Source organism: Dryobates pubescens, chromosome 5, assembly GCF_014839835.1.
Source record: "Dryobates pubescens isolate bDryPub1 chromosome 5, bDryPub1.pri, whole genome shotgun sequence".
Taxonomy (NCBI): Eukaryota; Metazoa; Chordata; class Aves; order Piciformes; family Picidae; genus Dryobates; species Dryobates pubescens.
The window spans coordinates 24,398,799-24,412,284 of NC_071616.1; the positions used below are offsets into that span (position 1 = coordinate 24,398,799).

Consider the following 13,486-nt stretch of genomic DNA (forward strand, 5'->3'; position numbering starts at 1 on the left):
GGGAAAAAGCAGCTACTTTCTTATGAAAGGAAAAAATTGGCTGGTATCACTTTATCTTTAGTAACTGCACATTGTTGAGAGTTAACACAAAGTCTTGCTCTATGTTGAAAGTGTGTTTGTATTTTGTAATATTTGATTTCTATATTGAAGCATAAGAAAGTAATATCCAACTGAAAAACAAAAGGCAGAGAGACTTTCACTGCTAGCCCAATGGCTTTGGGTAGTAGTTTAAAGGAAAAGGCACAGAGACATTTTCAATCTAAGACGAACAAAAAAACCTGATAACCCCCCCCCCCCAACCCTCATTTAAGGAAGTTGCCATTAGGGTGGCATGGGATAGTCTGGGTTTAGGTGTTTGTTTTGTTTGGTTTTTGTTGTTTTTTTCCTTCAGAAGGAAGGGTTTGTTTTCTTAAACCAAATGTAACTGAATATAGTAAAATCTAGGCGTTGCTCCTTTTCCTACAAACAACTTACTGTAGAGACTATAATGAACACCTGTCTTTGGGAGCTTAAGAATGCTAAAAAGGCTCATAGTGCTCTCAGGCTTCAATGCATAGATCAGATGATACATATGTAAAAAACAAAAACCACCAACCAACCAACCACCCACCCACCCACCCAAAAAAAAAGAGAGCGAGCAATTACATTTAAGCACATATAAATTTATGTCCAACTCTCAATTAAGTTAAGTTTGGACTTGGCAGAGAAGGACTCCTTAACCACTCCCTTTTGAGATCTTGTTTGGTGGGAGATTGTTGGTGTGGTATGGTTTTTTGGCGTGGTTTTTTTTTTTCCCCCCACTGTGTCACTTAGCACTCAAAAAGCTACCCAAAAACCAGAGAAGATTGCTTTCCCATTTAAAAAGGATCCTACTTATTTGCTATGAGGGAACAGAGATTTACATAGTATTTTTAAAAAGCACCAATGTTCACATGTTGTTAATCTACAAAGACACATACATCTTAAAAATTTATTTTATTACAAGCTCATTTCTACTTAAACTGTAATAAGGAATTTCAAAACACTGACAAATCAATCTACATGAATCTGCTAAGACATTGTACTACTTCCAGTTTGTTGGCTTGAAATAGATGTATAATTTGAAGCACTACTGATAATCTATTCACTTGGAACTGAAAATAAAATTCCAATCCAGGTATTTTCAGTACCTGCTTTCTAACCACACTCAGCCCTAAACTTATAGGCACAAATCATTAATACATCTGACTTAATCTTATTTTAGTAGGTTTCATAATATACTGAATATTCAAAAAATTAAGTCTAGTCAACATAACTGGAAACAGAGAAACAGAAGACAAGTGGCTTTATGATCATAAGTTAGCTGCATTTTTGGGCAAAACCTGGAAAAATTCCAGCTTCCAAATCTCTTTGTTCATCATCCTATTCATGAATATACTAAACTCAGCAGGATTTTTCTGGCAAATAATATAGGAATGCCCTGTATTACAATAGAGTAACAACTTTATCTTGGGTCATTTTCAGAAAAACATTCACACATGCACACACAATGCAATGCAGAAAAATACTGGGGAAGTGTTTTGGGAAGAACCAAGTGACAACAAGAATGAAAATTACACCAGGTAAATAAAGCAAGCTAAAATAAACACTGGAGTAAACTGAATTGTTTAACAGATCTTTTACACTGGCCTCCATGATTAGCAGTCTCAAAAAAATTGTTTTTAGCAAGACTGTGAGCCCCAGCAGTAGTAGATGCAAGACTACAGGAAGCATCCTACTCTTCAGATTTTACAGCTCATATATAACAAGAAGTTCCATCAAGTTGATTCGGAAGCTGCTGTACTGTAATCAAACAAGCAACTTCTCACTACAGGCACTGTTTTTTCAGAGATAAAGCACTCTGAACAAATTGTTCAAAAACAGACAGACACATTGATACGATAACTTACTTCAGCTTCTCTGCTTTAAATTGCTGTGTGCAGTCATCAAACAGTTTTTGGTTCATCTCCATGAAGAGTTTCAGAGCATTGTATATCAAGCCATGTATTGTCCTATAAGTAAAACTTCTGGTTGAAACTCACAGTACTTTAAACTTTGAAATCTACTTTTTTCTGGTCAACAGTAGCCAATAGCCTACATAACTGGAAAATTACATCATTTCAGAACAAGTGGAAACAAAACTAGTTAGTGGAAGTTTCAGTTTAACTTCAAAAGGGCTAATACAAGTACTAAAATTAACAACTTTGGATGCAATTTTCTTATGCTATAATATTATTCATCACTTCAACACTTTCGACATTTGAACTTAATTTTTAATACTGCATGTACCAAGAGAGGACTAGTTTGAAATTTAGTAGCTGACACTGATCACATCAGGATTATTAAAAAAATGCAAAATGACAATAAAGATCTTTGTGTACGTAACTTACTAGTAACTGACAAATTCAAGAGGAAAAATACCGTTTGTGATTAAAAGGAGCCTGGAAAAGACACTATTCAGTAAGAAAACTGCCACACAGCAACAGCACTCACTGCAACACAAGTATGTCAGGACTCTTTAGAGAAGCGTTAGAAAAGCAAAGTTGAAAACACTGGAAAAATTAAACATAAACAACCTGCTTTGTGAAGCACTTTTATGGAATAATCTGATCATTAAATCCAAAATGCAATCCATGATTACTTTGTATCATACATGTGAGTTACAAGTAAGAGTGCAGCTGCACTGAGTAGCATGAATTGCTCAGAGTAAAATGAACGCATGGCCTTGAAAGCCAGAATAAACAAGCATCAGCAATCCACATTTGCTACGTACAATTACATCACTGAACTGGTTTTACTTGTGAATACACTATCTGTTACTGTTTACAGCCAGTGATAGTAACCAATCACTTTAACATCACTTCATTTTCCGTTTCTTTCCCTGTGTTTAGTGGCAGACTGATTACTCATTCTTGGCCAGTCCTCAATTCACAGGCAGCACTAGACTCTAATACTTTCATCATTCCAGCAGTTGCACAATAGCTCAAACAAAGAGGCACTTCATAATGGAACAGCTGCAGAAAGGAGCTGACCAGAACTGTTTTCATGCTTAAGTACTATGTTATTGTATGGAGAAGTGAAATAGTCAATGGAGAAAGCAGAGAAAATAATAAGCAAAAAGCAGGGGTGGGAAGGGAGGAAAGGAAAAGCTGATCTGTTCTGTAAGATATTCCACTAGTATGCAGAAGAAACGCATTATCAGCAAAGAGGTAGAGACTGGAAATCAGCATTGGTGTTTAGAAGTATCTGATCTACACATTAATGCAAAATTTGCTTCATATGAATAAAAGTATGTCATAGATCAGATGTATGAAAACTGCTTCTTGTTTAATGCAAAAAGGAAAACCTATCTTCTTTAATTCTTAATATTTTTTAAAATACTGCTGTCAGAAGTCTCCTCTTTATGCAGCAACTTTAATATCATAAACAGCTCAACACACTTAAAACTAGCAACTCAAATATCTGAACCACTTTTAAGCATAAAAAAGAAAAAAAATAGACCTAAGTAGCAGAATTTTATTTCTACAAGTGCCTCTTACTTGTTCCAATGCGTCTTTGAATTCCGGTACAAGGATGGAAACATGATGGGTAAAATCTTTGCTGCATTATCACTAATTAAGCTCATAATATATTCATTATTCCAGTAGTATAATGCTCGCTCTGCAACCTAAGACAGCATGACAAAACAAAGGAACAGTTTTTCAGACAATCTCTTAAAGAGTAAATAATTGAAACATTTCACAAATATAAAGAGAAGGTAAACGCAGTTGAAACTTAAGATCTGCATTTTTCTAGTGCAAATGGGAGTCACAGAGCTGATGAAAAGAGATGGAAAAATTGCTTTTTCCTTGATAGGGACACGATTCAACTTATAACCTACAGACTGAATTTCAAGCAAATAAATGTTTTCCTAAGGAAAGAGCATTGGCAGAATTCTATTTGAAACCATGAAATGCAAACAGTATGTACTGACAGGGTTGAGGTCCTTCTGAAAATGTGAACATCTACATTAAGCATAACACTGAAGTGAATCACCAACAGTAAGACTGAACACATCACACTTTTGGAATGAAAAAAGCTAACATTTGGATCCCTAAAATTTGACATTGAATTGAAGACTTCTTTTAGAATAAACAAAAATGATAGTGAATAATACTAGGCAATACTACTAACAAGTTTGCTTTATAAAAGATATTCACATTAATGTACGTTAGATAAATACAGACCTGAAAGTGTGGACTAGACACACATTTGGCTAGCTGTCTGAAAAGAGGCTCCATGACCTTTACAAATTCAGATGGTTCGATAACATCTAAAATTTCTTCTAGTTCATTTAAAAACATGACTTCTTTTGGACTGTGAGTCTTTGGCCAGTATTTCAGCAGCGCCATTACAACCTGCAGAGACAAAGCGAACACAATCTGCAACATAATTTGACTTTACCTTGCACTAAGTTATATCTCATTAAGAAGTCTGGTATTTTGAACAGGACACAAAACTCAGATTTGTTTGTTCCATATGGCAGCAGCAATCAGATACGGAACCATATTAGAGAAGTAACTGTTAATAGGTCTAAAAACACTTCAGAAAACAAAGTTATACACTTAGAAGATATGTTTAAATATTACAATCCAAAGACCAGAGGAAGTATCCTGACATCTAACTTCACATGATCAAAGTGCAAGTTTGCTGCTATATTGTGGGGAAAATTATCTGTCACTTAAGTGATAGCAGCTTTCAGTCTCTTAATTTCTTGGAGGTGTACTCCAAATCTCTATCACTATGTTTTAAGAAGAATTCAAATAGGAAGACATTTTCCTTCAAAGGATATTTAAGCCATGTTAAAGACTTAAGAATTACTGGTACAGTACTCAAGCTTAAATTATTTCTGATGAGCAATTAATAAAACCTTGAACATGTAAGTTTATACGTGCTTTTGTTTTGTGATTAAAAAGCCATAAAAATAACAAACTAGAAGAAAAAAATGACCCAAGCAAAACTAAAAAACCCTTCAGTCTCAAACAGTAAAGAAATCTTGACACAACTCTTTTTTTTATGTACTTTTTTAATATATAGTTAAAAAGTTGGAACAATCCATCAGCCTTCTCTCAGACAATTTCCTCCCTGCATTTAGGAAAAAACCAAGCAGTTCCTTTTTTTGTTTCTGAAATGGAGGACCTTCTTATAGAAGCCCAGCTTCTTACACTTAAAACCTAGAAGTAATATTTATTAACTACAACTCAGAGAGACATCAGTGCATCTTTCATGTACGGATTATTTCATCATGAAAGCAGACACTATGCCCTCAATGAAGCCCTGGAAAACTTATACAGATGTTTTTAATAAGATGTCAAAAAACCCAATATGACAATTACAAGGGGAAACAAAGCATTTTCTTTTGCAATGACCAGAATTTTTGAATGGGAACTTAGTACTTTGGTGATGCACGTCCCAAGTTTTTAAAGAATGTTGTAACCATGAACTCATTTGGGAAGGGAACAAACTGGGATGTGTATCAGTTCAGATTTGTACTAGGAAATATATTTAACACCCTACATGATGTCTGGGAGAAACCTAAGTTTTCAAGATCTCATATAGCACAAATGACAGAATGTCTGAGATTTAATATCTTAATAAATATTAAAAGCTCCAAGGAGAAGATTTCTGGCACAGATGCATACTTTGTTTCAAAAATCCCAGTCTCCATTTTACAATGGAAATGGTTTAAAACTAATGATGTGCCCTTTTGTTAGTAGTAATCCTTTTACTGATTACTTGGCTATTAAATATATTAGTTCTTACCTACTTCATATTTGGTGTAATGAGGCAAAACACTATGTACTATTAAGAACAATTAGAAGTATTCATCTATGCAATTACGTGCAGCCAGATCAAAGTCTGGTTTCATCTATGTTCCAAATTTGGTAAATGAATAGAATGAGAGTTGAAAGCCTCAGTAGCTCTGTGCGCTAGAAATTTCTGTTCCTTCACACGCGTCTCACAACAGAGCCCAGTTCAAGCAAGCTAACTTCTGACTAAAGTTCTTTGGGATTAACTATCTCATACCCAAGTCAAACAGAACAGAATTATCAGAATAAATGGGTCTGTTTATTTGTATGCTGTTAATGGTCTTTTAATGCATGCTGGAAAAGTCTGAAGTTGACAGATCAAAATGGTATTTGATTCTCCCTAGTAAAAACAATTACATATTTATACTCTGTTCTCAAAACCTCTTTAAACACTCTACAGGTAAAAGGGATATTAATATTCCAAAATACGTAACAAGAAGACAAACTTACTGGTTCTGTAAGTGTGCTGTCCTTTTCTAAAAACTGAACGACACAATACGCCAGCTACAGCAAAAGAAAAAGATTTTTATTAATGCTTGCTGTGAAACTGAAGACACTGTGAAATCACTGACATTAAAGTGGAGAACATTACTGAATTGAAAACATTTTTAAAAGAAACACAAGACTAAACACTCCCCCCCCCCAAAAAGTTACTTCTGTAAGTCTACAAAAATGATTTGGCAGACAATTTGACCAAAAAAAAGGGGTAAATACGCTTTACCAAATTCTCCCAACCTTCCTATGTCTGTCCTCACCTTTTCCTGGGTTATAACAAACACATCATTTGGTGTTTTCTTTTTAGATATTGCACTCTGCATTACAGCACACTTTTAAATCCCATGTTTGAGAAGTGCTTTCCACTTGCTAACGTTTGGCTGTCCCATGCCGTATTAGTATTTTCTATTCCATAACCTAATTTACTGAACAGTTGTACATCGTACAGTAATTATGCGTACCAGTGTAAAGCTGATATAAACTGAGACTGAATTACAATATATACCAGCTGCAGTTCAAAGAGTGAAACTGTCTGTGTGCTGGGCCCCATGCTCTTTAATATCTTTATCGATGATCTGGATGAGGGAATTGAGTCCATCATCAGTAAGTTTGCAGGTGACATCATGATGGGTGTGGGTGTTGATCTGTTAGAGCGTAGGAGAGCTCTGCAGAGGGACCTTGACAGACTGGACAGATGGGCAGAGTCTAATGGCATGAGATTTAACACATCTAAGTGCCAGGTTCTACACATTGGCCACAACAACCCCATGCAGTGCTCCAGGCTGGGGTCAGAGTGGCTGGAGAGTGGCCAGGCAGAAAGGGACCTACAGGTACTGGTTGATAGTAGGCTAAACATGAACCAGCAGTGTGCCCAGGTGGCCAAGAAGGCCAATGGCATCCTGGCCTGTATCAGGAATAGTGTGGCCAGCAGGAGCAGGGAAGTCATTCTGCCCCTGGACTCAGCACTGGTTAGGCCACACCTTGAGTCCTGTGTCCAGTTCTGGGCCCCTCAGTTTAGGAAAGATGTTGACTTGCTGGAACCTGTCCAGAGAAGGGCAGCAAAACAGTGAGGAGTTTGGAGCATGAGCCCTATGAGGAGAGGCTGAGGGAGCTGGGGTTACTTATCCTGGAGAAGAGGAGGCTCAGAGGAGACCTTATCGCTGTCTACAACTACCTGAATGGAAGTTGTAGCCAGGTGGGGTTTGGTATCTTCTCCCAGGCGGCCAGCACCAGAACAAGAGGACACAGTCTCAAGCTGTGCCAGGGGAGGTTTAGGCTGGATGTTAGGAAGAAGGTCTTCATAGAAAGAGTGATTGGCCATTGGAATGGGCTGCCCAGGGAGGTGGTGGAGTCACCATCACTGGAGGTGTTTAGGAAGAGACTGGATGAGGCACTTGGTGCCATCATTAAGTTGATTAGATAGTGCTGGGTGATAGGTTGGACTCAATGATCTCAAAGGTCTTTTCCAACCTGGTTAATTCTGTTCTAAAAGGTGAACTATTACATTCCTTTTGATCAAAAGGCCAACAGTCCCAAGGTAAATGGAAGGGTCACTGCATACCTCAAACTGTTTAACCATTGTTCTATGTCTCTCCATTTATGGAAGTTCAGCTGATGAGCCTAATTCCTTTCCTGCTTTGTAATGATTGCTACCAAGAATGCCCCTAGGTAACTTGATGAATGTACAAAGATCATTATTTCTGTTGTTCTCCACTTTTCTAAAGTAAATGTGAATTGAATATAGAAATTAGCTTTCTTCATGTGTATCAGATTTGGCAGCAATTCCTTCTGAATATCTGCTGCTGTTTCAATGAGAAGTTTTGTGGATTTACTCCAGTGTTTTGCACACTAAGTTCGCTTGAAGTGCTTTCCCATTACATTTGGTGGGATGCACAAGACAAGCATTCCTTACCTGTGTCTTCCTTTTATTAATGGTAATGAGGAAGGCAAGTCAATTCAAGGTTTTGGGAGAATTAGTTCATGAATTAAGTGGAATAAATAAAGACCAAGCCACCTCACACAGGTAAGAAGGAAAGGTGGCAATCACAGATGCCTGCACTAGCAGAGGTTGTAAGAAAGGTGGCTGGTGACACCCCAACAGCTTATGTTCACAGCACTAGGGAAAAAAAACTAAATAATTAAATGGGAGCCACTGCAGCCCATTACTTCAACAGGAATTGATGTGAGCCCCCGTTGGTCAGATCCAAAACAATAGCTACAGAACTGTAACTATAAAAACGGTGGTTTTAACGATACAGATTGTTAGTAATTTTATTTAAAGAAATGGGAGCACTTGAACTTACACAGCAAACATTTAACTTTCAAATAAAAAAAAGGCCAAAGCTGCATAACCACTTAGAGAAAATGTCAGTATATCGCAGTTACACTGTGTTTTCTCTAACATGGCATGAGTTCCTGCTCCTCTAGGTATTCTGAACAGAACTAATCTCAGCACATAAGACTCAGCTGGTTTTAAATCATGATAAACCTCAGATGCCCCCTTTTTTCCTGTGTACTTCTAAAAATATGTACTGAATTAAATAATGTCCGAGCAAATGCCCAGTTCCTTCTGATTATCAACAGTTGTAAGAAAATTAATTCAGATGAAATTCTCCCTGCATTAAGAAAAAGGTTTGTAGATGACACTCATTAAAACCATACTTTTCTGCAATTCTTTATGTCTAAGCATAAAGAAGAAACAAAAAAATTCTATGTGTGGATAAATATTAAGAACTCTCATATTAACCAACTACTTCATCTATAAATACTATAATACTTTTTTAAAGAAAGCACCAATATTTACACACACACACACACACACTTTCTTTGAAATTTTTTTTTCTTCAACAAGCAAAACATTCTAGTTTCATCTATTGAATAAATTTCCCCAAGGCTGGGTAGCAGGAAGGCACTGGAGCTTAGAACAAAATCCGCAACAGAGTGAGTGGAGTCCTCCCTAGGCTAGTTGTGTGAAAAGTCCTGAACAAAACTTACCTGTGGATGGTAGACACTGAGTGATTTCACTTTGTGCAATGGTAACAAAACCTTCAATAGGAATATTTTGTGCTCTTCTTTTAATGGTAAGGCAAATCCATTAATTATGCTGCCAGGAAAATAATTTTAAAACAAATATTAGTAATTATACATAATCTGTATTACCAGAGTATATAGCAAAATCCTTGTTTTCAGAACTTTCTTCTTTTTGCCACCTCCTGGAGAATATGAAGCAACAGAAAGTTGTCCAAATTAAGTACGCATCAGAAACTGTTTAAATCATTGATCTAGTTCTCTAAATATTATAAATAGAATAGTCGAATCAACCTCACCCAAGACTTTCACAGGTCCCAAATCCTTCTCCCAAGCAATGTATACAACTATAACTACACTTCAGATTCTGACTTTCACTATGAACTATCATCAGAACTTTGAATACATATTTCTCTCTGCTGCTTCATGGAATTTAAGAATGAACCACAGCCTGGATGTAGAAGAGGTATCTCAATTGACAAATTTTGCCACAACTTCCACATACTCACCAAATACACATTAACTTTATAAAAAATAAAAGTAAAAGCTTCAGCAAGATGTTTTAAGGGTTGCTAACCACAGAAAGAATCACACTGTAGGGCAAGTTTGGCCTTGATTGTTAAGAAATCCTGTAACTCTGTCAAGAGATGACTGGCATTCATTTGTCCAGTATCACACAGCACTTAGCAAAGGAATGAAAACCAGTACTTAGCATGAAATTCAATTCCTCTATTTCTGACAAATCAAAACCCAGGAACCCAGTTGAAAGCCATTATTCATAAGAAGCTCTGTGCCAACACTATGGTTTGTGAAATTCCTTCAAGAACTACAAGACTAACCAATACAGAACAGTTACAGCTCAGATGCATCACTTAGCTACTGGAAATATTATTTTGAAAGCCTAAGGAAAAAAACCTCCACAACTCCTCAACTTTAAAATTTTTAACACTTAAAGCTAACCTAACAAAACTGAGAATGAAGAAGCTGGTGATTTAAATAATACTTTTGAAGATTTACCTCCATGGTCTAGTACTTAAGCTTCACTCAGTCTTCAGTATATCTTGATATTAGTTGACTATAGTAACCTAAATCTTATTTAAAAAAAAAGTCCCTGTCAAAAACATTGCCACAGGTTCAAGTTTTTGCTGTTTCTGCAACGTTACACAAAACTTACTCCTTTATTATGGCTTTGACATATAATACGAAGCTACTTGAATCTTGTCTCAAATCAATCATCTGCAATCCCCAACTTGATTTTGAAAGTCCACTCTGAAGACCAAATGAGCTTAATTAAACAAAATCTACAACTTACCTTCCCAGTATTTCCAGTAATTCTGCTATGCCATTGTGATGTTCTGTTTCATAAATAAATCTAAATAAATGAGAAGTTTTACATGATTACTGCTGAAAACGAGATACAAGTCTACCAACATCTTCATCTGATATTACAGGCAGCCTTGACCTCCCAGCTTGTGCAGTGGAAAAGTATGTGGCAGCTTTTTGCTGTTTTCTTAAAAGGGTAGCATAATACATTTACTTTGGGATGAAAACAACACTGGTAGAGAAAAAGGGAAGCATGATGAGAGGAGTGTAAAACTGGTACCCAATATAATTATTGGTAGAAGCCAGAAATGTTATCAAAAGACAAGAAAAAGGGTGCCATAATCTTGATTCACATCATGGCAGTAAAAACACACTTTTAAATACCTTTGGTAATATGGTAGATTATTTTTTTTGTTTTATTTGGACATAATACCACAATTCATTCCATAGGAATTAAAATTAAAAATTGTGAACTCTAAATGGTCCATCTCAGTTCTGAGGAAAGAAAAGGCAGTAAATATGTGCTTTCAAGAAAATTCCAGAACTCTGTCATTCAATTATGCCTAACTTCTGCATTATGAAGCACTGCATTTTATTAAGGCACTATTCTGTACCCAGTAAGAAAAAGACGCCTCGGAGATAAAGATATCAAATTGAATCATGTACTAACCCAAATTTCAGCTGCCAAATTTATGCTGTCTGCAAGATTACTCTAATATAAATCTGAGTATTAATCATTGTTAAATGTAACTATACTGGGTATAAACACCCTAATAATTAAAAAAATTGCTACTGGTGTCCTTGAATCTTTTAGCTGTATTCCCGATCACACACCCCACAAGACAAAGACACTGACATACCTATAAAATATATTATTAATTTGTTTCCGGATGTAAGCCCTCAGGCCTAAGAATTTCCCATATATTCTGTGAAGAGTTGTTTTAAGAAAATCTCTTTCGCGAGGATCTTCACTGTCAAAGAGCTCTAAAAGCTGCAGAGAGACAAGAAAAGCTTTGTGTTAGTTGAATCTAATGCACTCCCCCCTGTACACTGCACTGGTTAGGCCACACCTTGAATACTGTGTCCAGTTCTGGGCCCCTCAGTTTAGGAAGGATGTTGACTTGCTGGAACGTGTCCAGAGAAGGGCAACAAAGTTGGTGAGGGGTTTGGAACACAAGCCCTATGAGGAGAGGCTGAGGGAGCTGGGGCTGCTTAGCCTGGAAAAGAGGAGACTCAGGGCTGACCTTATTGCTCTCTACAACTACCTTAAGGGAGGTTGTAGACAGGCAGAGGTTGGTTTCTTCTCCCAGGCAGCCAGTACCAGAACAAGAGGACACAGTCTCAGGCTGTGCCAGGGGAGGTTTAGGCTGGATGTTAGGAAGAAGTTCTACACAGAGAGCGTGATTGCCCATTGGAATGGGCTGCCCAGGGAGGTGGTGGAGTCGCCCTCATTGGAGGTGCTCAGGAGCAGACTTGATAGGGTGCTTGGTTGCATGGTTTAGTTGATTAGGTGGGTTGGGTGATAGGTTGGACGTGATGATCTTTAAGGTCTCTTCCAACCTGGTCTAGTCTAGTCTAGTCTATTCTATTCACTGCAAAAACAACTGAGAACTTGAAGTTAGAAAAAAACCCAAACACAACCCACAATAATTTTAAATTATTTTTTTTCCCACCTTACCTGTAATACAAACTTCTGATCAATATATTTCTTAGCTATATTAGGTTGAAAATCTGGAGATTCTAAAAATCTTAAGAAAAATTCATAAACAAGCTGAAAAAAACAAAAACACAATAAAAACCAGCATTAGCATTTTAAAAAAGGAACCATTTAGTAAGCAACACATTAACAAAATTACTAATTATTTGCTCAGAACTGCACTATGCTCTTCTCTTTCTACACCAAACAGGAAAAGCTTTGCTCCTGCTCTCCAGACAAAGTACAAGGCCCTTTAAACTGCAGTGAAATTCTGATGGGCTCCATCACTGAATTTTACTCAAATGACATACAGTAATCTAATATTCATCAGGCCCAGAAGCAGGTGCTTTGAAAATTCTCTGTTCCATTATGTCGCGATAGCTCTGAAAGCTAGAGCTGTGCCAGAGTCTGATCAAAGCACTCATAGTGACAAAGAGAAGCTCATCTAAAATCACAGCAGTTACATATGTACCACAAGAAAGGAGCCTTTGACTTCAAATATCCTTAACTGAAATTGTTTTAAAAGACTATGTCTACATTCAGTAAGTATATTTTAAATATTGCAAGTGTAATTGACTTAAAATGAACAAATAGATTTTTTTTTTAGGTTGAATTAATAAACAAGTACTTTAATATAAGAATTCTGTTAAAACTATGACATCCTAGTCTTCATTAAATACCTGGAGATGAGGCCAAGCAGCTTCTAAGGTTGGTTCATCTTCCTCTGGATCAAATTCTGCTCCAGTTGGATTGGAAGATGGTGGTAATGTTCGAAACATATTAACTGCAAACTGAAAACACACATACGTGCCTTTAAGAAATTTGAAACAAGTGAGTGACTTTTAAAAGTCACTTCAAAGACAGTTATGATTGAGAACTCTTTACATGAACTACATTAATTAGTATTTGCAAAAAACACAAGCTTCATAGGCCAGTATTTGAGGTACATTAATGCCTCTTTAAAGAGTTTTAACCTAGGGAACATATTTTCATGCACTACTCTAAAGAGCAAACCTGAAGTCAGGATGTGCTTTATTGAGTATACTGCTGTGATCTCTTTCAATATACACACACACAC

The 13,486-nt window shown here is 36.7% G+C and overlaps 1 protein-coding gene across 3 annotated transcripts in view; it reads right to left on the minus strand.

The window, feature by feature from the left end:
- Window positions 1-13,486, minus strand: part of PPP2R5C (protein phosphatase 2 regulatory subunit B'gamma) — a 78,818-nt gene that overhangs the window by 6,517 nt on the left and 58,815 nt on the right. For all 3 annotated transcript variants that reach the window (XM_054161836.1, XM_054161837.1, XM_009905080.2), the window contains 9 exons: window positions 13,089-13,199; window positions 12,391-12,483; window positions 11,573-11,703; window positions 10,702-10,761; window positions 9,357-9,465; window positions 6,318-6,371; window positions 4,245-4,415; window positions 3,558-3,685; window positions 1,929-2,030 (listed from right to left, as the gene is read on the minus strand). In XM_054161836.1, coding sequence (XP_054017811.1) covers window positions 1,929-2,030; window positions 3,558-3,685; window positions 4,245-4,415; window positions 6,318-6,371; window positions 9,357-9,465; window positions 10,702-10,761; window positions 11,573-11,703; window positions 12,391-12,483; window positions 13,089-13,199 — 959 coding nt within the window. The remainder of the gene's footprint in view (window positions 1-1,928; window positions 2,031-3,557; window positions 3,686-4,244; window positions 4,416-6,317; window positions 6,372-9,356; window positions 9,466-10,701; window positions 10,762-11,572; window positions 11,704-12,390; window positions 12,484-13,088; window positions 13,200-13,486) is intronic.